Source organism: Convolutriloba macropyga, chromosome 8 (genome assembly GCF_964194025.1).
Source record: "Convolutriloba macropyga chromosome 8, txConMacr16.3, whole genome shotgun sequence".
NCBI classification, from domain to species: Eukaryota; Metazoa; Xenacoelomorpha; order Acoela; family Convolutidae; genus Convolutriloba; species Convolutriloba macropyga.
The window spans coordinates 3,002,470-3,028,236 of record NC_134475.1 but is presented as its reverse complement, the minus strand read 5'-3'; the positions used below and the strand labels follow the sequence as shown (position 1 = coordinate 3,028,236).

Sequence of the window (25,767 nt, the reverse complement as noted above, 5' to 3'; positions counted from 1 at the left end):
TTCACAGGCTCTAGCCTGTTTATCCATCCATATCGAAAGGTCTTCCAATCCTGGAAATGGACTTCCATTGTCGACTAGGTGTTTACTCCATTTCAATTTCAGTGACCATGGTAGCTTATCTCTGGACTAAATAGGTAGAATTCAAGTCTGCGTAAAAACCATGTGCATTAAATGTCTGGATTAGTTTTCTTAGCAAAGAAGCGTAGCTTATCAATTTTGCGTGGTCGCTTGCTTGTGGTCTCTGCCACAGTTCGAGTTCTTTGGTGAGGGCGGCGACAACGTGTTGAGGATTTCCAAAGCGTCTTTCAAGATCCAATAAGGCATCATGATAGAATCCGCGCCAAATGACAATGTCGATGCCTCTTGGAGGGGTCGTTTGGTGCTCGATTGGGGGGCGTCGACTTGCCTTCTTTCTGATTTTTCAAGTCTGTTCTTTGATGTTTCTCAAAAACCTTAGTCCTCAAAATTACCTTAATTCCATTGTTGTCACGTGCACTTTTGGCTTCAAATTTCTTGTGTTATGAATCAATATCTCTTAGTTTTAATGGATTATGACAATTTTGCGGTAAATGTTTAGCGCCAATGAAAAAAAAGATTATCGATGTTGATAACACTCAACCCCCCCCCCCCCTCGAGGTCAACTTTATAAGTATTTTCATAAAGTTGACCTCTCAACTGGGGCGGTAACAGTTTTCCACAGGAAAAATATTAATAAGTCTAAATATCGATTGGACGAATACTACTACTAATTATTTTCAGACTAATTCAGACACCAAAAAGCCATGGAGTCATGAGTTGCCTTTTTGGTCATCTGCAATAAGCCATTTTAATCCGCAAATATCACAAAGAATTAAAATTTTTGAAACTTTTGAATCTGGTACATAGTATAAACCGCTTAAATCGCTTAAGTTTCACTATTACGCCCAATTATTTTAATCGATTCTTCGTTTTGACGAACTGAAAGCACTGATTTTTCTAGAAAAATTTTACGGCAAATGCTCTCAGTGATTCATAATCTAAAATGTTGACCACATTTTTCAAACTTCATGTGTGTACGTAGCAAATAGTAACCTGGCCGAGGTTTCACCCCCTATTCTACCCCTTATTAGAGGGGATTAAGTTGTAGTCCGTTTTCCTCTGTTATTTATCGGGGACAAGAGTGTAAGAGTGTTATTTTCAAAAAATACACTTTGATTACATTCTTTTATCCACTCTTTTTACACTCTTTAAAAAAAGTGTAATTCAGGGTGGAATCAACTGTTCATAACGATGAGGAGCGTGACTTCCTTGAGAAAAAGAATGCTCTAAAAACTCTTATGCGTTTAAAGCAGCGAAATCCTTTCAAAAACATCTCTTAAAACATTGTTTCTTACTGAAATCTTTATTGCTATCATATCTAAACGCTTTTCTTCTAGACTATTCATTGCTTTTTTCCTTTTGTTTATCGTCTTGTCACCATGGTGAGCAACGAACAACCATCAGTACCAGTGACATCTGAGATCGTGAGTAACAATTACGCACAACAAAAAAATGAAGCACTTTGTAAGGAGGTTAAAGATCTTAAACAAAAAAATATTGAGCAAGATCAGGAACTACTAATTCTTCGGGCAAATAAAAAACATCACTGAACGATTGCGGGCCCAGGAGAGGTATTCACGAAACGATAGTGTACTCATTGTGAATCCTTCTTTTAACGCACGCACTAGTAAAAAGGTGACATACGACACATTAAAATTTTTTGACGATTTTCTCGGAGTGAAATTAAGGGTTGATAGCATTAAAGCGTGTCATATAATACCCAACACTGAGACAGAATACAAAATGTCAACAGTGATATGCAAGTTTTTTTACTTCAATGATAAGTTGGAAGTGTTCAAGAAGAAAAGAGCGCTGAGGAAAGCCAAAAATCATATTGACAATAAGAACATATACCTAAACGAGTCACTACCCGAAAACGACGCCCAGATAAAAGCTGAAGCAGTAAAAAGAAAGACAATTGTCAGTACACATAACTGCACTGTCTCTGGTTTGATTGATCGAGTTAGTCAAAAACCAACATACAAAGAGATCAATGATGTTGAAGACTTGGATAATGTTTTGGCTGAGAAGAAAAATACGTACAACGCGAGTCCAACAACAAAAACCATGATGATCATTATTCGCCTGCTCACAAAAAGCAGAACACAAGACAAAACTGACAATGACAAAAACTTCATAATATCAGAAGTCTTGGTGAAACTCAATAATTTTTGTTAACATATTACAATAACTGAACTGTTATTAACACAGAACTTAACGTGTGGTTAATTTTGATAACAGCGCAAGAGATCAATTAGGATAGGCTAAGGTTAACTTAGTGGGTTTTCACTTCTATAAGCGTCACTGTCTTGCTCGTGATTTCCGCAAGTTGTCATTAGCAAAGTGTGATGTACGCAGTTTTGCTGCAGGCGAGAGATGGTTACACTATACTAAAAAAATTCTGTGATTTACGCAGATGAAGCAAAAAATGAAAAGAAAGGAAAGAGAAACTTTTTATCATTTTTGTTCTCTCTTTTTTTAAACTGCTTGTAAATAAAACAGTTTATTTGATAATAAATTTGAAGATCTGAATTAAAACAATGAAGAAGGGGATGGTTCTTATTGGCTTAAATTTGCTGCCAAAACGCGCTGCTCTTTTATTTCGTAAAATGACATCTCAAATCTCCACTAATAACAATAAAAAAAACTCAAAACTTCTGCAAAACATAAGATCACTGTCGAAAAATTTTGGCGAATTCAAAATATTTCAAGAAAGTGAGAAACAGGCAATTGCGATTTGCTTAACTGAAACGTGGCTAAAGCCAACAGATAACTAACAAATTTTTAATCTAGCAATTCACTGTAGCTTATTTGGTTCAGAAAGAAAAAAGAGGGGTGGTGGCGTTGGAATATTTGTAAATTGCGCGGCTAATGCAAAACTGATTTCAAAATTGGAAAAAGTCTCAATTCAGGCTATATCAGTTCTGATACATTATAGAGGGACTGAAATAGTTATAACCTGTGTATATATACCGCCAAACTGCACCAATGAAGCTAAGTATTCTATTTTAGGAAGTTATTTGATGAAAAAGTTCTCAAACCAAATACCAGACATATACTTTGTGGAGACCTGAATATTAATTTTTTTCGCAAAATAAAAAAATAATATGACAAGCTAATATCAACACTTAGCGCTATTGGGCTCTCATTCGTGTAATCACAAGATGCAACCAGAGAAACCAATCACTCAAAAACGTTACTTGATGTGTTTTTTACGCTTTTCGAATCCTCTCAAAAAGTACTGAAAACAGCTGTAAGCGATCAATATACCATTAAATTGCAATTTTCTGAAAATACCAAATTTTCCATCAAAAAATGTAATAAGATACGAGTATGGTCAAAATTACAGAACACAGACAATCTGAATCAAGTAAGAGCAAAAATTGTGTCTTACAGCAACTTTCTGCTCAAGAAAAAATTAAATTCCATCAATCACAATGAGTCGTTGATTAAATTCCAAGACTTTTTAAACATTGAACTGAACAACATAATTCCGGAAAAAACCATCTGTTAGAAGCAAAAAAACTGGATCGACAACGAAGTAAAAAATGCTGCTACAAAAAACATCACTTAAGGCAATTGTATTTAAAAGACAAATCATCATCAGCCAAAGAAAAATATGAAAATCAATCCAAAGTAGTTAAGAAACTTGTCAGGAAAAAGATGAGACAATACTATCAAACAAAAATAAATAAAAAAGTTGGTCAAAACACTCGAAATTTTTCTTCATGCTGTAAAAGAAATAATGGGTGAATCCAAAAACCTAGAGATCAAGGAAGTAGAGTCAAAACTGGAATCGTTTATAAAATTCTTTGCAGACATAGGGAAAAAATTCACAGAAAAATTTAGTGCTTAACGCAATGAGACCTACACGAAGAAAATTTTCAACAGTCTGTTTCTCCAAAAAACAACAATAACTGAGATAACCAAAATTTTGAGTGATAAGAAAAACAAATGCAGTGTAGATGCTTGGCTTGTTTCCTGATTGCCTGAAAATTGCGAAAGTAATCCCAATATTCAAGGAAGGGGACGAAAGTGATCCATCGAATTATCGTCCGATATCACTGCTACCGGTGGAAAGTAAAAATTTTGAAAAAAATTATCTTCAACAAAATTATTGTTTTCTTTAATACAGAAAATGTGTTAAATGAAAATCAATTAGGTTTTAGGCAAAACCGCAGCAAAATTCTTGCACTGGTTGAACTCAGCGAAAATGTTTGATTTAATTGGCTAAATGGTAAACAAAATACGATCAGTACTTTCTTGGACCTCACAAAGCCTTTGACACCGTGGACCACCAAATCCTACTCGCAAAGTGCTCGAGTTGTGGTCTAATAGGACATTTTTTGAAATTTTTGAAGTCCTATTTGAGCAGAAAACTTCAATACACTAAAATAGGCTCGAAGAAGCCATCTATGAGGAGCACAGAAATTGGTGTCCCACAAGGCTCAATAATGAGTCCTTTGCTTTTTATTATATACATAATTGATCTGACCCTAGAAACAAATGACATAAAATCCATCCTCTATGCAGATTACACTGTAGTTTATACGAAAAGTGAACCCAAAACAAATGAAACTAAAATCAATGTAATTTTTCAGAAAACAGCCTCCTGGTTGAAAAGAAATCGATTGACTTTAAACGTTGAGAAGAGAAAATGCGTCGATTTTTCGAAAAGAGTGCAAAGGGTGTATATTAACAGTAAAACAATCCAAAATTTTGAAACTTTTAAGTATCTAGGGATTCATGTAGACCATAAATTAAGTTTTCAAGAACTTGCTAAAAATTTAGCGAAAAGAATGTTAGGTTTCTGCTCTCTTCACTACCGAATTAGGAAGGTCCTAACAACAAATCAGTTAGTTCAAGTCTATCGAACATATGTGCAACCAGTAATTCAATGCGGAGTCTTAGTTTACGCTAACACAAGCAATCAAGTACTCAAACCCCTGAATCAAATGGTGAAAAAAATAGCCGAAATCATAACGTTCAAAAAGTTTGACTCAATAACAAGTAAGCGGAAAGAACTGCTATTCTATAATGTATCAGAGCTCCACCTGTATGAAAAACTAAAAATGGCAAAAAACGAAAAGAATGTGAAATCCGAGTTTTAAAAAACTGTATCTCAAGGGAAGAGCTTCTCAAAATAGTAAATGCGCGAAACAGTTCTCGCAAATTGTATTTATTTCAGAACAAGTTTGAAAACTTTTCACTGCAACCAAAAATTCGTAAAATAGTTAATTGCTTGCTAAACTTTTTTCCCAATTTTGTCAATTTTATTTTTGATCTCTCAAAGCGGCAAGTAAAGGATTTTCGTCACAAGTTTTTGGACTTATATATTATTGAAAATGATGAGTTGCTATCTTGGTTTAAAATGTAAGAACAAACCGAGTACTAAACTCCAAGCTTCCAACGAATTTTTTTAAATGTAGCTAGTAAAATTTTCATAATCTTTACATATAATCTTTGATGTTTACGATCTCTTTCGCTAGAGACAGTTAAAAACAGGCCAACCTTGGCCTAAAAGTGTTCTTCTGGAGTATTAAATGCATAAATGAATTTCGATAATAACTTCTAAATGTAAAAGAGCAAGTTTCTTTTTCTTCTAATCAATACTCTGGAATGATTAAAGATTACTTTTTTACACAATTACACAATTTTTTATAGATTTTTTTTTTTAATTTTTACGCTCTTTCCACTCTTTTCCTCGTTATTTTTGGGTAAAAACCTCGGCCCGGGTACACACTCCAATTATTTTGACATCCTAATTAGAAACCAAATTCTCTGAATAGCCACCATGTGAGCAGGTACTAATCGGCATATTGTCTACCTTTTGGGAATTATTTACCAATTAGTTTTTATCTCATTTAAGTCTAATAGATAGATACTTTATCAACAACTATTGTCTACAAAACAGTAACAAAATCAAGTACATTTTCTAGAGCAATTTTCTGTTCATGCAGAGTATAATGAAGTTTATTTCCTAACCGCTGCTCACTCTAAAACCCTATGGGAAACTCGCCTTAACTCGGTTCAGTTAATTACCGGCTCAGGTAAAATGTAAGGTTTATGTAAACCTGAATGCTACCTTGAAGTTGATTTTTACCAGAAGTTCAGTTTTCATTACCTAAAATTTTTGCGAGAACGCGTATTAATCAGAGATTGAGAGCGACTTTTGAGCGACTACTCTAGAGATTAAGCAATTCTCAGACAATTAAGCAATTTTCAGGCCAAGGTTTTCGATCTGAAATCTGCGCTGACCAATAACAACCCACACCCTGGAAATCCCAGACCGAAATAAATTGCTGGAAAAAAGCTAGAAAGTGAGTTTCCAGCATTCTTGCGGCTGTTCATTTTTTGCAGCGACAAAATACAACCTCCGACTCACAGAAGCATATGCCAAAGGGAGCTTGTCTCAATTGCCGAAAACAGTTTTAGACAATTCTTCAGATGGTCCGAACAAAACAGAGAGAAAAAGTTTTTCATAAATTTGGACAAGATTTTGTTTCAATACCTTTGCATATGCTTTGCTGAGTCAGAAGTTGTATTTCGTCGCAGATTGCCTCTTTTGTTTAGTTTTTGGGCGTTACCAGAAAAAGGTGATAAAATGTTGCAGTAGGTTGTCGCTATTTTTCACAAAAATCCCTTTTTCTATGTTTAAATAACACAGTTATGCAAAAGAATGGAAATTATTAACGAATTAATACAAAATTGGAAAAAAAATCTGCTCACTGTACCTGATTTTCAAAAGAGGCTACAACTACCTGTCCTAAAACATGTGTCTTGAATAGCAGTATCAAGCTCGAGAAAATCTGACGAAAAATTAAAATGATATTATTTCAGTGTTGTTTATGGTGACTATTTTAGAGTGCGTATTGGGACAAGTACGACAGATATGGGTTCGAGTGTCAACATGGAATTGAGGAATGTGCCACAGACATGTTTTTGGTCAGTAAGTTTTAAATCCTAGCAAAAAAAACTTCTTCGAACACACCTTTTCTGATGGTTGGTGAAAATTGTATTCTAAATTTAACAGTTCCGTTATCTTACTAACAGCCATAAACTTTGTGCTCAAGTGAAGAGCAGTTACGCCAAAATTGATAACATTATAGCGCTTTTGTCATTGAATTTTTCAAAATATCTCAGCGTACTTTGACGTTTTCTGCTTTTTCACCATATCCAGCGAATTTGTTCATTTTTCGACGTTTCGCATTTCGTTCACAGTTATATTTAGAGCTGAAAATTTCATGATCATTCTTGTCTTAATAATGGTCATTATTTAGAGTTGACAGGGTCCAAACGCCACATTTAAGAATACCGGAATCGACTCACCTGAAAGTTAATTACTTTAGTTCCATATCGGACCGAGTTCCCTTTCATAATATATGGGAGCAAAACTCTCATTTCAATTCAGTTTGAATTCATCATTAGACTGCTTTTTTTCTCCCCATTTCTGGTTTTATTACCTCATGAGTTTATGGGAGCCTGTGCCCAGGCCTAGACCTCGACTTATGAAAAGACTTTAAAAGTCTAGTAGGGGGGGCCAATATTGACTATAATTACACGGTCGAGGTTCCTAGTTAAAGTCGAGCTAATATCTTTTCATGGGTCGAGCTAAAGTCTTTTCATAACGAAGAAAGTCCAGCTAAGGTCTTTTCATGGGTCCAGCATTAGTCTTTTAATAACCAGCAAAGTCGAGTTAAGGTCTTTTCATGGGTCCACCATTAGTCTTTTCATAAGTCTGTTTTTTTTGAAAATTCAAAATTTGTTAATTTTTTTTCCTGCTTTTGTACATACAGAAGCAGCACCGGAGCAAGACTAAATAGTTTTGAACCAGAGCAGTCCAACTTAAGAATCAGTTGGAAATCTGCCAAAGGACCAAATCTGATAAAGAGTTATTGCAGATCGAGTATATTACCACATTACTTGATTCTATGAAACCAGCTAGCTTAAGAGTATTGGTCCTAGTCCCATTAGCCATGAAAAAATTTCGGCGTTATTCAGTTTGTTTTCATTCCCAATATTATGAGCTGTCTTTTTAAAAAAATAATGCAGGTTTTTGAGGTATTTGTGGTTTTTTTGAATCGTAAAAGGTGCAGGACCATATATGCTGACTACGTTATATGCAATATTGCAGGTAAAACGTTAATGGCTGAAAAGCAGACTCATGAAAAGACTGATGATGGACCCATGAAAAGACTTTAACTCGACTTTGTTTGCAAACATTGAGTCGAGCTTAAGTCCAGCACAAACTTTGGGTGGAGCTAAAGTCTTTTGTAAAATTTTGGGTCCAGCTAAAGTCTTTTGCGAAAAATTTGAGTCAAGCTAAAGTCCAGAATCTCTTAAAGTCCAGCTAAAGTCTTTTCATAGCTCAAATGAGTCCAGTATGGTCTTTTCATGGCACATTTTGGTCGAGCATTGTCTTTTCATGAGTCGAGGTCTAGACCTGGGTGGTACTTAGACAGGGAGCGTTTCAAATGGACGACACCAAAATTTAGTATCAAATGGACGACAAAAATATTTAATACATGCAAAATCTCAATATTTTCTGATAATTTAGTCATAGTCGACGCGGCCAGTTGTGATAGATTGGGGCGTACTCAGACATTAAGTTGTATTAGATTCATATCAAGTCCCACGGGCCGCTGAGGCATGGCCAGATGCGGTAAAAATATATAATTTTTCCATCCTTCTTTCTCGTTTAATTAGTCATGGATGCTTGTCACTAAATTTTAGATAAAATGGTCAAAATTTCAATGAATAGCGAGGACTAATTTTGAGAATGCATGCGCAATTGTCATCTAGTTGAAACAAAATTCACTATTGTTCATTTGAAGCGTCAGATTTGTACCAAATAAGTGTGTTAGTAAATATCACTTTAATCATGACTTGAATGTTTTATTAACATAACCCAAATTTATCTCAGTTGTTGTTCCGAACAATTAACTTTAATTGTTCACATATTACCTTTCTTTTCAAAAAAATAATTTCAATAACCTCCCCAGAATTCAGTCATTCTTTCTGATCTCGTTTGAGCATCAACCTTTTCAGACTACAAAAAATTCATTGCAAGTACATCCCATTTAGAATGGTGAAATCATGATACATTTGCGTCTCTGCAAAATATTTACGAATCATCCCCTCCAATTTTAATAATTCATTAGCAACGCGAATAAAGTTAAAGTTCTACAATTGTGTATCACCATTTTCTGGTTGAGTATCACAACGCCTATTAAGCGAACCTTGAAGTCCAGTATATTAGTTTCTTTTTCTTTCATTTGTTAGCGGTTCAGAAAATTCTGTTAAAAAACACAGAAGGTAAAAATTGCATATAATGCTTAAATTTTTAATGCTTCCCTGTTTTTATATAATTAATTTTTTACAGAGTTTTTGATATTTGTCTGCAGTATCAAAAAATAGTTGAGTTTCCGGAATGATTTAGTTGTGAAATGAGGACAGGAACCGAATCTTTTGAGTACAGGCGGAAGATTCAAATATTCACGAATTATCAGAAGACCAAAAAATGGAATTATTCCCATTTCTATAGAGCAGCAGATGCTGAGATTGTTCAACAATCAAAGGAAACCAAAGAAAAATCTCACAAAAGCTATTTTTAATTTTAAAAGTTACTTAAACTCATAACGTCACAGAGGTATACCCAAATCGTCACGGGCAAATCTGACCCATCTGTGTATCTTTTGTTCGTTTTCCTATGTTAGAACATTGAAAATGCAACAATATTGCAAAAGAAAGATACCATATCACAAACGGCCAAAATTGAAGGAAATTGTGCATCCTGTGTTTGCAAAAGAGTCCAAATTTTGAACCAACGAATTGAGATCCATTCTGTGCACCCTATTTTTTGCGCGCTATGTATAGCAGTTCGATTTAGTTATCACTTTTGCAAACTCAGTGTAACTCGATTCCGCGCTGAATGTATCTAATCTTCATCAGTAATGTGTCTTCAACCCTCAATAGTGCTTATTTTTAAAAGTGATTTAAAGCATTATTAATTGATGGCAACTGAAAGTGGTTTAAGGGTTAAAAATATGCCATATGGGGCTCAAAATTACAACATGTTTTTGTTTTGAAATGTAGATCGGGAAATAGGGTTGACATCACCGCACACTCCCAAAGCTGTTTTTTGTTCTAAGGGATTTTTCGGGAATTAATCAATTACAAAGACTAAGATTTGATTTTATTTTGATACAATAAACGTTAATAATATACAATATAGGGCTCGATTTTAACACAATGTTTTGATTTTGAATTTTATCTCGGAAATTGGGATTGGCAGCACCACACACTGCCAAAGATTTTTCTGAGACATTGTTCAGAAGAAAATCAATTATATTGGCTAAGATTTCATGAAGAATTCGATAGACTAGGAAATGGAATTGTTTCATTGGTGTTCTTTCTAGTGATATCATTCTAGTCGAAATATTTCACATCTGTTATTATTCTTAAGTACTGTTGTACTTTTTGTCTGAAAGATCCCTCCATTCTGCGTCCATTTACATGTGTCTCTTGACCAGTATCTATTGTCAGGCGCCTATTGAATTTTTTCATTCATTTGCTTCATTCATCCTAAGCGACTCTTGACTAGTTGACATTGTTCTCAATAACTTGAAGAACAAAATATTTATTACGGCCAAGGTGATGAAAATTTGTTTATAACCAATTTGTAGACAATAGGCTGTTGACAATAAGATTTAAAGCACGGGTTTTGATTGAGTTTTTAAGCGTTTTAACCTCGCTAAACGTTTCCATGGGGTTTTGTCCCAAATGATTTCAATTGTTTGCTTTGGGATGTCATTTGGGTGTGTGGTGATTCCATCCTGGTTTTGTATTGCTGATTGCCAATCGACACTGGTTTTGCTGATTCCCGACCTACGAAACAAAAATCTTTTTTCGTATCAATTTTTCTGCATTGGTTAACAGATAGACGCAATTGCAGATTATAGATACTTTTAATGCAATAAATAGATGCATAAACTATGCGAAATTATACTACAGGTTTTGTTGGCTAAATTTCAATTTGAAAGTATCTCAATTTCGCAAAAACGGTGAAACCACTTATTCTGAAAAATGGATGCTCAGCTTGTTCGCTCATTCTATGTCTGTATTTTCCGAGCGATTTTTACTCAGCCGGAAATTTCGGGGTATACCTGTGCTAATTTCGGTCAAATTACTTGAGTTTTTATGAAACTAGGTTGAAATTAGACTCAATGACTCAGAATGTGGTCAAATCAAACACTAAATTAACTTTTGACCTGCGTAATTGTGCATAAGATTAGTCACAAAGGCCCTGAAAAGTAAGGAAAATTAACATAAAGAGACGAATATTGGTTGACACAAAATAATTTACTTTTTAAATAATTTAATTTTCTCAGTAATCTTTACCCCAGACAAACTCCACTGGTCATCTTGTAGATAATGCAAGATTCTTACAAACAACCTTTACCTTGAAAGATGCAAGATCCACACACTTGTCTTGCAACCATTCCTGCAGGATCGTGAAAGATAGCCATCCGATTACGACTGCGATACCCCTAAATACTAAGTGATAAGGTTATACAAATAGATATTCAATTTATAATTTTCTGCAGGACAAATATTTGGCATAGTAACTTAGCAACGTTTGATTGTCGATGGTACGGCTGCTCTTAGTGTGTTTTTATAACGTTCAGCTCAGTTTCAATGCAATCAACTCTCTAGAAAATTGACTGGGTTCAGGGTTCATTTCTTGCATAGCATTTCAACCTGCTAATCTATACTTTAAAGTATATTCTGGACAACCGGCTAGTCTGGACATTAAAAGTCTAGGGGGATCAATCCAGCTTTACAGTTGAAGTCGAACTAAAGTCCTTTCGTAGCCAGTGAGGGCCAAGCATGATCTTTTCTTGGGCCGAGCAAGAGCTTATTTTTATAACAAAAAAACTTATTTCGAACAAAGTCGTTTCATAAGTACAGGTCTAGAGTAGAGCAATTCGTCGACTGGCGTTAGACCAACTGGACTGTTACAGGCGTGTGCCTTGAAGGACGAAAATTTCTCCTACTATCGAAAAATGGAACTCAACTTGTGTGTGATGGGATACACTGACGTCACTGACTCGCCCTTTCTCTCTTGGAGATTCTGCGCAGAGTATGCGAATGTGGACTATGATGAGATTGTGAAGTGCATGAGTGGGAAAGATGGGGAGGCTGCCCTTATGGAGATGAAGAACTTAACTGCGGCCAATCCACACTATCGTGGAACTCCGAGTCTGAGCTTGAACGGGGTGAGTGATTGCAATTCCAGGTCCAGATCTGGGTCTGTGCTCGTTAATGGTGCAGAATTTTTTGACCGAATACGGCGGGGGGGGGGGGGGGGTACGCTGGACTAAAAATTCAAAGGCGAGGTTTTTTTACCGAGCAACATAAACTTTCGAGCCAGCTGTTGTTCGAAACTGCGATAGTATGAGTAGAATTTAAGGCGTCAATTTCCGAAACTTTCCGCTTATGACTCGACATAACGCGCGAATGATTTGAAGTATTGAAATAACGGAATTACTATTGAAATAACTCGAATTAGGAAAACATAAAATATGGCTGGCCCAGGGCGTGTATTTACCCACCATTAAAATATGGCACAGCCGTGTATTTACACACCTCACCAACGATACCCCTTAAAACTCTACTTGTATTTTTTTCACCTCACCCCCTAGTCCAATGACTTATGGTCAAACCAAAGTCTGTCCATTGGACGTTGCAGCTCTATATTATAGATGAGCCACTTTTTAATTTGGATATAGACGGCTATATGACGCAAAGATATGTATCCTTATTAATATCCATATCATTTTAAGGAAAACATACACACACACAAATACACACACTCTCACCGCACTCAACCCTCATTCCCCCACCTCACCCAAACTGCACGACCCTCTGCCCCTGACTCCCCTGCAATTAACCCCCTGCCCACCACTCCACATATGTGACATTTTTGGTTGGTTATCCCGTAATAAAAAATAACAATGAGAGGCAATTATTAGGCAAGGAATTTTTGAGAACTTTAGGTCTTTCCTCCTCATAGATTCGAAAAACTAATTTAAAAGTTTTTGATAACGTTTTGTGGTTTATCTTTTCCAGATTTTTCATTTCATACGTTTTTCAACCAGGAAAAACACTTTCAAACAATTTGAAATCCATTTTGCTGAACGACTATGTGTTGCGATTTGAAGTGCTCCACCAAAAATTTTCCGTAGGCGTTCAAGAAGGTTGAATCAAAACACATCGAGAAACATACACAAATTTACATTATAAATGAACAATTTTGGATATTCGATAACAAATAACGTCGTTTGTTAGTACCAACCGATTTTTTTCCAGCATGGAAATCGATTAACTGAAAAATCAGATAGAAAACACTTATTTATCGAAAATAAAATATTAAAGAAATTTTCATCAATTTCGACTCAACTGTTATCCAATCGCTGAAGCAGCTTCTTATGATTTTCAGAGAAAACCAGCGATAAAACCAAAAGCTTGCCAACAGAGCAATGAAGCTTCTCAGAGAATAATGGACAAGGAGAAGAAATAGGCATTGCATGAAATGTTTAAACGTTTTTTTAAAGAAACAATTTAAGTGGCGACGACGGCTGCATTTTCATTGATACGGCTGAAAATCTTGCCATCATACAGCCCTGGGCAATAATTATAATGATTTTTTGGAGGACCATAAGAACGAAGCAAACTCTCTTCCCCAGCTGACAGAGTTCCTCAGCTGATAGATTTTCTTCCATATCTTTAATCGTCTATTCGATTTTTTTTACAGTTTGTTTCCGGAGGTTTCGGTATAGTTTTGAACGATCTTGAAGATCCCTGTAAAAATTTCTTGGAGATTGGAGAAGAAATAGAAATTATTGTTTTAGCGTTATTTGAATTAGCGTTGAGTGAAATAATTTTTTTCTACGCTAAAGAGCTAACAGATATACGAAAACTGTTAGATGTACAAAATATACTTAGAAAACTTTAAAGCCATTTCCTATAACAGAAGGATTAGTTTTCAACTATGTTGGAATGCTAACAATCATGTTCTCTTCGGTTCTCAAACCAAATGCTACTTCCGGGAATTGCCGCCCAGATTATTTCAGTACTGAACATGCGTATTTCAACAATACCTTGCTAAAACCAGTACTGAAACAGCTTATTTACATAAAACAATAGATCATTATGTACAGACAAGACCCAAACAACTATTCAGACTCTTGAGAGTAATTTTATAGTAAACAACAGCTCCATACACACTGCAAACTGCTGCTGACACTGATACTGGACGCTGACACGGATTAATTGGGTTGCGTTTGGTTTGATTAGCAAGTTGTGAATATGCTTGTGGTGTGATGTGGTATATTGTGAATATGCCTGGGGTGTTGTGCACAATCAGCGCTGAGTGCTGAATTTGGTTAAAACAGTATATTTTAGGCTAGCAATCACAGCTGAAACGGTTTTAAAACGAAATGATTTCAGGCTGACAAGAGTTATTCAATTTTTAAATTTAGGCTGATAATTGCATGGTATTAGTTATGAACAGATCAAAGTCAGGATAAAAACAAAAAGTACTTTTTTTTCTGAAAAGAGTGCTTAGTGTAGGTTTTGACACGAACAGAATCTGTACAAATGTAAAAAGTCAATATACGGTCTCCGGATTTACACTGGGTCAAAATTGCAATAGTCTGGATGCCCAGCCCGGGTTTTGAAGACAAAGCACTGTGAATACTACTGTTGCCTAGGCAGCTTTGTTTTCAGACCTACGCCCTTAACCTTTTTACGGTAAGAAAAAATGAATATGATTGCCTTTGACAAATTATTTTAAAGTTGTTTAAACAATTTTATTATCTCATCCGATATCAGATATTTTAACATAGAAAAGACAAGTTATTTGAAACTAGAAACTGTTCTGTCCAAAAGCTTTTTAGTATACAAATCACCCTTACCTACCTTACCTACAAAAAATTGGGAAGCTTTTGGAGCCTTCGCCTTCAATTCCTGCTTCTGGTTCCATTTCAAAATTGTATAATAAAACAAGAACTTTGTTTTAATTATGCATTTTTGAAAAGAATGAGTGTACAAAATTTTGAAGTCTTCGCTCGCCTTTGGTTCTATGCTTTAACCGCAGCCATAGAAAAACTTTTTTTTGTATAATAAATAGCTTGGTAATGGTTTTTGTGAAATAACGATAAGTGGTTCATGGAGGAATGTTGATAAATTAGTTTAGAAGAAATACTGACTATCTTTTGTATATTTGAATGGTTTATAATCGTTTGACCCCCCTCCCACACACACACACACACACACACACATACATACACACAAACACAAATACACACACTCTCACCGCACTCAACCCTCATTTCCCACCTCACCCAAAATCCACGACCCTCTGCCCCTGACTCCCCTGCAATTAACCCCCTGCGCACCAATCCACATATGTGACATTTTTGGTTGATTATCCCGTGATAAGAAATAACAATGAGAGGCAATCATTAGGCAAGGAATTTTTGAGAACTTTAGGTCTTTCCTCCTCGTAGATTCGAAAAACTAATTTAAAAGTTTTTGATAACGTTTTGTGGTTTATCTTTTCCAGATTTTTCATTTCATACGTTTTTCAACCAGGAAAAACACTTTCAAACAATTTGAAATCCATTTTGCTGAACGACTATGTGTTGCGATTTGAAGTGCTCCACCAAAAATTTTCCGTAGGCGTTCAAGAAGGTTGAATCAAAACACATCGAGAAACATACACAAATTTATGTGTATGTTTCTCGATGATATCCCTAGTCGTCTATTCGATTTTTTTAAAGTTTGTTTCCGGAGGTTTCGGTATAGTTTTGAATGATCTTGAAGATCCCTGTAAAGAATTCTTGGAGATTGGAGAAGAAATAGAAATTATTGTTTTAGCGTTATTTGTATTAGCGTTGTGTAAAAAAATTTGTTTCTACGCTAAAGAGCTAACAGATATACGAAAACTGTTAGATGTACAAAATATACTTTGAAAACTTAAAAGCCATTTCCTATAACAGAAGGATTAGTTTTCAGCTATGTTGGAATGCTAACCATCATGTTCTCTCCGGTTCTCAAATCAAATGCTACTTCCTGGAATTACCGCCCAGATTGCTTCAGTACTGAACATGCGTATTTCAACAATAATTTGTTAAACCAGTACTGAAACAGCTTATTTACATTAAACAATAGATCATTATGTACAGAAAAGACCCAAACAACTATTCAGACTCTTGAGAGTAATTTTATAGTACACAACAGCTCCATACACACTGCAAACTGCTGCTGATACTGATACTGGACACTGACACGAATTAATTGGAATGCGTTTGGTTTGATTAGCAAGTTGTGAATATGCTTGTGGTGTGATGTGATATAATGTGAATATGCCTGGAGTGTTATGCACAATCAGCGCTGAGTACTGAATTTGGGTAAAAACAGTATATTTTAGGCTAGCAATCAGAGCTGAAACGGTTTTAAAACGAAATGATTTCAGGCTGACAAGAGTTATTCAATTTTTAAATTTAGGCTGATAATTGTGATAATTGCATGGTATTAGTTATGAACAGATCAAAATCAGGATAAAAACAAAAAGTAATTTTTTTTTCTGAAAAGAGTGCTTAGTGTAGGTTTTGACATGAACAGAATCTGTACAAGTGTAAAAAATCAATATACGGTCTCTGGATTTACACAGGGTCAAAATTGCAATAGTCTGGATGCTCAGCCCGGGTTTTGAAGACAAAGCACTGTGAATACTACTGTCGCATAGGCAGCTTTGTTTTCAAACCTACGCCCTTAAACTTTTTACGGTAAGAAAAATTGAATATGATTTCCAATTTGACAAATTATTTTAAAGTTGTTTTAACAATTTTTTATCTCATCCGATATCAGATATTTTAACATAGAAAAGTCAAGTTATTAGAAACTAGAAAAGGTTCTGTTCAAAAGCTTTTCAGTATACAAATCACCCTTACCTACAAAGAAATTGGGAAGCTTTTGGAGCCTTCGCCTTCAATTCCTGGTTCTGGTTCCATTTCAAAATTGTATAATAAAACAAGAACTTTGTCTTAATTATGTATTTTTGAAAAGAAAGAGTTTACAAAATTTTGAAGTCTTTGCTCGCCTTTGGTTCTATGCTTTAACCGCAGCCATAGAAAAACTTATGATTTTTGTATAATAAATAGCTTGGTAATGGCTTTTATGAAATAACGATAAGTGGTTTTTGGAGAAATGTTGATAAATTAGTTTAGAAGAAATACTGACTATGTTTTGTATATTTGAATGGTTTATAATCGTGAATATAATCATAAGGACTTCAGGAATGTGAAAAACTCCGCAAATGTCGGGGTTCATGTATTCTCCGAGACACTACAGGTTTTCAGAGAACTGTTTCAGGGTTGGAGTTTGTCTTTCGCGACCGTTACAAGGCTAATAACTTTATATTATTCCGCAAAAAAATTGATCTGACGCAATTGCTGCAACAACAAAGTCGGGCTGGCTGGTTTAATGTTCTTAACCCTAAAATATATTAAAAGGATTGCAACTACAATGCAGGCGTGGATTGATCGTAATATTTTTTCGGCTATTTAAGTTTTGGTAGTTTTGAATGGCCATGACTTCAAGCACATCCATTTTGAGTCAAATTTGTGAGCAAACCAAAATCTGCTTCATTGGTGATTTCTGCCTGTCCGTTACATTCATAATCAGAACTAGTCTAGATTATGGCCTCTGACTTTGGACACCCACCAAAAAAAACTCCCTTAACGCACTCAAATCTCATTCCCCCACCTCACCCAAACTACACGACCGTCTGCTCCTAACTCGCCCTGCAATTAACCCCTGCTCACCACCACCGTCCAGAAAAGAACTCTGCCAAATCCTGCCCCACCCCCAACGCAAAACATTTTGGATACCCCTCACCAAAACCCAGTCCCAGCCATTTTTCCCCCTTCGTCCTCCTTTAAAACAAAAAAAAAATAACAAATTGCCTACTTGTTGGTGAAACGCAATTAGTCAAATCAAATGTTAGTCGGATCTGTAAAGATATTTTGACTTTACAATAGTAAGAATTTCAATTTTGAGTTCATATTTGGTTTCGGTAAAATTTTGAGAACTTTAGATCTTCCCTCCTCATAGATTTGAAAAACTAATTTGAAAGTTATGACGATTTTTTCTGGTCTATCATTTCCAGTTTTTTAATTCATCAGGTTTTCAACAAGCAGAAACACTTCAAAACAATTGGAAATGCATTTTCTGATCGATTATGTGTTGCTTTTTAAAGTGTTCAACAGAAAATTTTTCCGTAGGCTTTTAAGAAGGATGTATCAAAACTCATACTGAAGCAAACACAGATTTATAAAAGAAACGAATAATTTTAAACAACAGATGATAACTAAGGTCACTTTTTAGTACCAACCGGTATTTTTCACATATGGGAATCGGTTATGAGAAAAATTAGATAAAAACACTCATTTAAAGAAAAGAAAAAAATAACGAAGCAACTTTCATCAAAATTTAAGTTTCGACCTCAATTGACTGACATTCAATCGTTGAAGCATCTTCTTATGATTTTCAGAGAAAACGAAAAAACAAAAGGCAAAAGCTTGCCAACAAAGCAAAAATCTTCTCAGAGAACAACGGACAAGGAGAAGTAATAGGCATTCTGTGAAATGTTGGCGACGATGGATGCATTTTCATTGATACGGCTGAAAATCTTGGCATCATACAGCCATGGGTGATAAATATAGTGAATATTTGGAAGACCAGAAGAAGGAAGCAAAATTTTTTCCACAGCTGAGAGAATTCCGCAAATGATAGATTCTCTTCCATATCCCTTTTTATCTATTCAATTTTTTTGGTTCAATGGTTTGTTTCTGGAGGTTTCGGTTTAATTTTGAGTAATCTTTTAGATCCCTGTGAAAAAATTCTTCTCGGAGATTAGAAGAAATAGAAATTTTTGTTTTAGCATTTTTTGGTAAATTGTATGAGTTGAGTATGTAAAATAATTATTTTCTTCTCCAAAAAGCTAACAGACACTCGAAAACTGTTAGATGTACAAAATATTCTTTGAGAACATAATAGGAATCTCCCAAAGCAAAAAGATGAGGTTTCAGCTGAGTGAGAAAGCTAGCAATCATATCACCCTCGGTTCTTTTTTCAAATGATACTTCCCGGGCTTACCCTCCAGATTGTTTCAGTACTGAACCTGGGTGTTTCAATATTAACTTGTTGAACCAGTACTCAAATTGCTTATATACATCAAAATTGTAGTCTTTATGTACAGAAAAAACCAGAGCAACTCTTCAGAGTGTTCAGAGTAGTAGTTTCGCATTAAAAAAACGGTACAGTGAAATATTTGAAAATGACGTAATGCAATTTGAAAAGACACGTTACCAGTTAACAGCTACATACACACTGCCAACTGCTGCTGATACTGATACTGAAAACTGACACAGAGCCTTTGGGATGCGGACGGTTTTATGTAACACAATGTGAATACGCTTGTGCTGTGACGTAGCATGGTGTGAATATGCCTGTGGTGTGATGCACACTCAGCGCTGAGTGGTGAGATAGTTTTATAACATTGTATTTTTGGTTGACACTCATAATTGAAACAAGTTTAATGCAGAATGGTTTCAAGCTGACAAGAATTATATAGTAAAGTTAATTAGGCATATAATTGTATGCTAGTAGTTATGAACAGATCAAAATCAGGATAAAATCAGAACTTCAATTTTTCTTTAAAAAAGACTGATCAGTGTAGATTTTTGACATGAACAACATCTGTAAAGGTTTAAAAAGACTATATATAGTCTCCGGATTTACACTGGGTCTGTACTGCATTGCTCTGGATGCTCAGTCCGATTTATGAAGACTAATGTTTTCTAGGCAGCTTTGTTTTCAGACCTATGCCCTTAACCTTTTCAGTGTATGAAAAATTGAATATGATTGCCTTTTTGACAAAATATTTTAAACTTGTTTAAACAATTTAATTATCTCATCCGATATCAGATATTTTAACATTGAAAATTCAAGTTATTTGAAACTAGAAACGGTTCTGTTCAAATGCTTTTTAGTATACAAATCACCCTTACTTACAAAAAACTTGGGCAACTTTTGGAGACCTCGCTATCAGTTCCCGGTTTTGGTTTCATTTCAAAATTTTATAATAAAACAAGAATTTTGCGAAATTTATGTCTTTTTGAGAAGAAAGAGTTTTAAAAAATTTGAAATATTTGCTCACTTTTGGTTCTAAGCTTTAATCGCAGCCATAGAAAAACTTATGATTTTTTTTGTATAATAAATAGCTTGGTAAGGGCTTTTATGAAATACCGATAAGTGGTTTTTGGAGGAATGTTGATTAAATGGTTTAGAAGAAGCACTGACTATCTTTTGTTTATTTGAATTGTTTATAATCTTGAGTTTAATCATAAAGACTTCAGGAATGTTAAAAAATCCTCAAATATTCCCGGAGTTCATGTTTTATTCGAGACACTACAAGTTTTCAGCAAACTTTTTCAGCGTTGGAATTAGTTTTTCGTGACCGTTACAAGGTTAATTACTTTATATTATTCCACAAAAAAATGATTTGACGCAATTGGTGCGACAACAAAGTCGGGCTGGCTGGTTTAATGTTCTTAATCCTAAAATATAGTAAAAGGATTGCAACTACAAGTGCAGGCGTGGATTGATCGTAATATTTTTTTGTTTATTTAAGTTTTTGTAATTTTGTATGGCCATGACTTTAAGCACATCCAATTTGAGTCAAATTTGTGAGCAAACCAAAATCGGCTTCATTATTGATTTTGGCCTGCCCGTTACTTTCATAATCAGAAGTAGTGTAGATTATGGCCTCTGACTTTTGACCCCCCACACTCACATTAACTCTCTCAACGCACTCAAACTTCATTCCCTCACCTCACCCAAACTACACGACCGTCTGCTCCTAACGCGCCCTGCAAATAACCCCTGCTCTCCACCACCCACCCCCTCCCGAAAAGAACTCTACCAACCCCTGCCCGACCCCCAACGCAAAACACTTCGGATACCCCTCACCAAAACCCAGTCCCAGCCATTTTTCCCCTTCGTCCTCCTTTAAAACAAAAAAACAAAATGCCTACTTGTTAGTCGGATCTGTAAAGATATTTTGACTTTACAATAGTAAGAATTTCAATTTTGAGTTCATATTTGGTTTCGGTGGGAACGCAGAGCTGATGTTGAGAGAAAAAATAAACTTGAATACTCCAAACAGTTTTGAAGTGTTGTTTTGCTGTGTATAAGCTATTTAACGATAGAATGGAAATTTTATTCTGTATTTTCTAGCAACGCAACGTTGTTAACGAAAACAAAACTATTATTATACATATGTGACATTTTTTGGTTGATTATCTCGTGTTAAAAAAAACAATATGAGGCAGTTATTAGGCATTAAAATTTTGAGAACTTTAGATCTTCCCTCCTGATAGATTTGAAAAACTAATTTGCAAGTTATGACGATTTTTTCTGGTCTATAATTTCCAGTTTTTTAATTCATCAGGTTTTCAACGAGCAGAAACACTTCAGAACAATTTGAAATCCATTTTCTGATCGATTATGTGTTGCGTTTTAAAGTGTCAACAGAAAATTTTTCCGTGGGCTTTCAAGAAGGATGTATCAAAACTCATACTGAAGCAAACACAGATTTATAAAAAAAACGAATAATTTTAAATAACAGATGATAACTAAGGTCACTTTTTAGTTCCAACCGGGGTTTTTTTCCCATATGGGAATCGGTTATGAGAAAATTTAGACAAAAACACTCATTTAAAGAAAAGAAAAAAATAACGAAGCAACTTTCATCAAAATTTAAGTTTTCATTGATTTCGACCTCAATTGACTGACATTCAATCGTTGAAGCATCTTATTATGATTTTCAGAGAAAACGAAAAAACAAAAAGCAAACGCTTGCCAACAGAGCGAAAAACATCTCAGAGAACAACGGACAAGGAGAAGTAATAGGCAATGCGTGAAATGTTGAAAAGTTTTTTTTTAAAGAAACAAACAATTGGCGACGATGGATGCATTTTCATTGATACGGCTGAAAATCTTGGCATCATACAGCCCTGTGCAATAAATACAATGAATATTTGGAAGACCAGAAAAAGAAAGCAAAATTTTTTCCACAGCTGAGAGAATTCCGCAAATGATAGATTCTCTTCCATATCCCTTATTATCTATTCAATTTTATTTTGTTCAAAAGTTTGTTTCTGTAGGTTTCAGTTTTGTTTTTAGTGATCTTTTAGATCCCTGTGAAAAAATTCTTCTCGGAGATTAGAAGAAACAGAAATTTATATTTTAGCTTTATTTCATAAATTGTATGAGTTGAGTATGTAAAATATTTTTTTTCTTCGCTAAAAAGCTAACAGACACTCGAAAACTGTTAGATGTACAAAATGTTCTTTGAAGACATAATAGGATTTTCCTATAACAAAATGATGAGATTTCAGCTATGTGGGAATGCTAGCAATCATATTCTCCTCGGTTTTTATTTCAAATGATACTTCCCGGGCTTACCACCCAGATAGTTTCAGTACTGAACATGCTTATTTCAATATTAACTTGTTGAACCAGTACTGAAATAGGTTATATACATCCAAAGAGTAGGTCATTATGTACAGAAAAAACCAGAACAACTCTTCAGAGTGTTTGGAGTAATTTCGCATTAAAAAACGGTTCAGTGAAATATTTGAAAATGATGTAATGCAAATGTAATTTGAAAAGACACGTTACCAGTTAACAGCTAAATACACACTGCCAATTGCTGCTGATACTGATATTGAAAACTGACACGGAGCCTTTGGGATGGGGACGGTTTTATGTAGCTTAATGTGAATATGCTTGTGCTGTGACGTAGCATGGTGTGAATATGCCTGTGGTGTGATGCACACTCAGCGCTGAGTGGTGAAATAGTTTTAAAACATTGTATTTTTGGTTGACACTCATAATTGAATCAAGTTTAATGCAGAATAGCGTCAAGCTGACAAGAATTATATAGTAATGTTAATTAGGCATGTAATTGCATGCTAGTAGTTATGAACAGATCAAAATCAGGATAAATTCAGAACTACGATTTTTCTTTAAAAAGACTGATCAGTGTAGATGTTGACATGAACAACATCTTTACAAGTTTAAAAAAGACTATATATAGTCTCCGGATTTACACTGCAATGCTCTGGATGCTCAGCCCGATTTGTGAAGACTAATGTTGCCTAGGCAGATTTGTTTTCAGACCTATGCCCTTAACCCTTTTACGGTAAGAAAAATTGAATATGAATGCCTTTTTGACAAAATATTTTAAAGTTGTTTAAACAATTTAATTATCTCAACCGATATCAGATATTTTAACATAGAAAAGTCAAGTTATTTGAAACTAGAAACGGTTCTGTTCAAAAGCTTTTTAGTATACAAATCACCCTTACTTACAAAAACATTGGGAAACTTTTGGAGCCTTGGCCTTCAATTCCTGGTTCTGGTTCCATTTCAAAATTGTATAATAAAACAAGAACTTTGTCTTCATTATGTATTTTTGAAAAGAAAGAGTTTACAAAATTTTGAAGTGTTTGCTCGCCTTTGGTTCTATGCTTTAACCGCAGCCATAGAAAAACTTATGATTTTTGTATAATAAATAGCTTGGTAATGGCTTTTATGAAATAACGATAAGTGGTTTTTGGAGAAATGTTGATAAATTAGTTTAGAAGAAATACTGACTATGTTTTGTATATTTGAATGGTTTATAATCGTGAATATAATCATAAGGACTTCAGGAATGTGAAAAACTCCGCAAATGTCGGGGTTCATGTATTCTCTGAGACACTACAGGTTTTCAGAGAACTGTTTCAGGGTTGGAGTTTGTCTTTCGCGACCGTTACAAGGATAATAACTTTATATTATTCCGCAAAAAAATTGATCTGACGCAATTGCTGCAACAACAAAGTCGGGCTGGCTGGTTTAATGTTCTTAACCCTAAAATATATTAAAAGGATTGCAACTACAATGCAGGCGTGGATTGATCGTAATATTTTTTCGGCTATTTAAGTTTTGGTAGTTTTGAATGGCCATGACTTCAAGCACATCCATTTTGAGTCAAATTTGTGAGCAAACCAAAACTTGCTTCACAGGTGATGTCGGCCTGCCCATGTCCTTTCATAATCAGAAGTAGTCTGGATTATGGTCTTTTCATTAGTTATGTTGAATAAAGATTTTAATCAGGGCAATTTTTTGACGACCCAAAAGTCAAGCACAATTCGCCATTAATAGGAATCTATGATTGTTGAAACAATCAAAAAATACTTGAAGCTCCTACTCTTAATACTTGAAACATGAAGCAATGTCATTTCTTTTATTTCAAGTTTGTTTCATGTTTGAATGATCAAATTAGGGTTTATGATTTCAGGACAGTGGGGTTGCAATAAATGATCTCCTTCTCCAAAGCGAGGCTGTCTTCATCAAAACAGTCTGCAAATCAGTCGATCCAGTACGTATCAAACAGCACAATTCATAAGAAAATGTGACAATCTAGTCATGTCCAAGCCAAACTTTTCAAAATCTCGCCGATCTATTTGCTTCTGCGGCTCTTCATATTGGAATTGCTGCATTGAAACACCCATAGTGCTACAATTTGATTCCCTGACATCAAGTTTCTTATATCACGACATACTTTCAATATGACGTCATAATTTCTTATATGACGTCAGAAAATTTCAATGACGTAATTTCTCGTGTAGAAATCCACAATTTTCTCGGGTTGGCCATCACGAGTTTTTATGCGACTCTTATGAGTTTTGAGGTAAATTTTTTCATTGTAAAAGCAACCAATTTTCTATCTAAAAGCTCACCAAATTTTTCGGGCTACTTCACATAAAACTTTTGCAAATTTCAAACGTAAAATCAGGTCATTTTTTAATAAAAGTTCACATTATTTTCCTCGTGAGGAACTAAATTTTCATGTTAAGAACCATGTTTTATTGTTTGATTATATATGAGAATTTACATGAAAAATCGGGTTTGTAACAGCAAAAATTGTCAATGCATATCTGGTGATTTGACACAAAAACTATCGTATTTTGTTATTTTCTCGTACATTACTTCATTCCGTAAAAATTTTGTGTGTGGAAAATTTTCAATGTGACATCCCGCGAACAATGCGTTGACAAACATATGAAAATTCACTCAATAAAGGTCTCAAAACTATGAAAAATCACTTTATGTATCACGCTTGCAGAAAACTCTATTAATTACGGCTCAACTTGACTAAGGAAACAAACAATGATTCTAATTTATATTTGCAATTTTATTTGAACAGAACAGACTGCCAGTTTTTCAGTTCTCAAATCATGTTATACACAAAACGTTATGTTAAGTTTGTTCAATCTTTTTCAGATTTTAAGGAACGCTATTAGTTTGAGTAAATTTTGCTCAAGTCTCAATTGAAATAGCAGATTACTTTACGTTGGAGACACCGCAATATTTGTAAGAGAGTCGAAAAGGGTGAATATATGAGGAAACTGCGCTTTTAGAAACGATTTACAAAAATAGTTTTGTTCCCTACATTAAGTAATTAAATCTGCTCGGTAATTTACGTGGCCAATGTCCGAAAAATTGAGTATA

At 34.8% G+C, this 25,767-nt stretch overlaps 1 protein-coding gene across 1 annotated transcript in view; it reads left to right on the top strand.

The window, feature by feature from the left end:
• Positions 1-24,690, top strand: part of LOC142343873 (gamma-interferon-inducible lysosomal thiol reductase-like) — a 34,928-nt gene extending 10,238 nt beyond the window's left edge. The window contains exons 3-5 of the mRNA XM_075395247.1: positions 6,943-7,023; positions 12,102-12,356; positions 24,554-24,690. Of these exons, the coding sequence (XP_075251362.1) occupies positions 6,943-7,023; positions 12,102-12,356; positions 24,554-24,661 (444 nt within the window). The 3' untranslated portion in view covers positions 24,662-24,690. The remainder of the gene's footprint in view (positions 1-6,942; positions 7,024-12,101; positions 12,357-24,553) is intronic.
• The last annotated feature ends 1,077 nt before the right edge of the window (positions 24,691-25,767 follow it).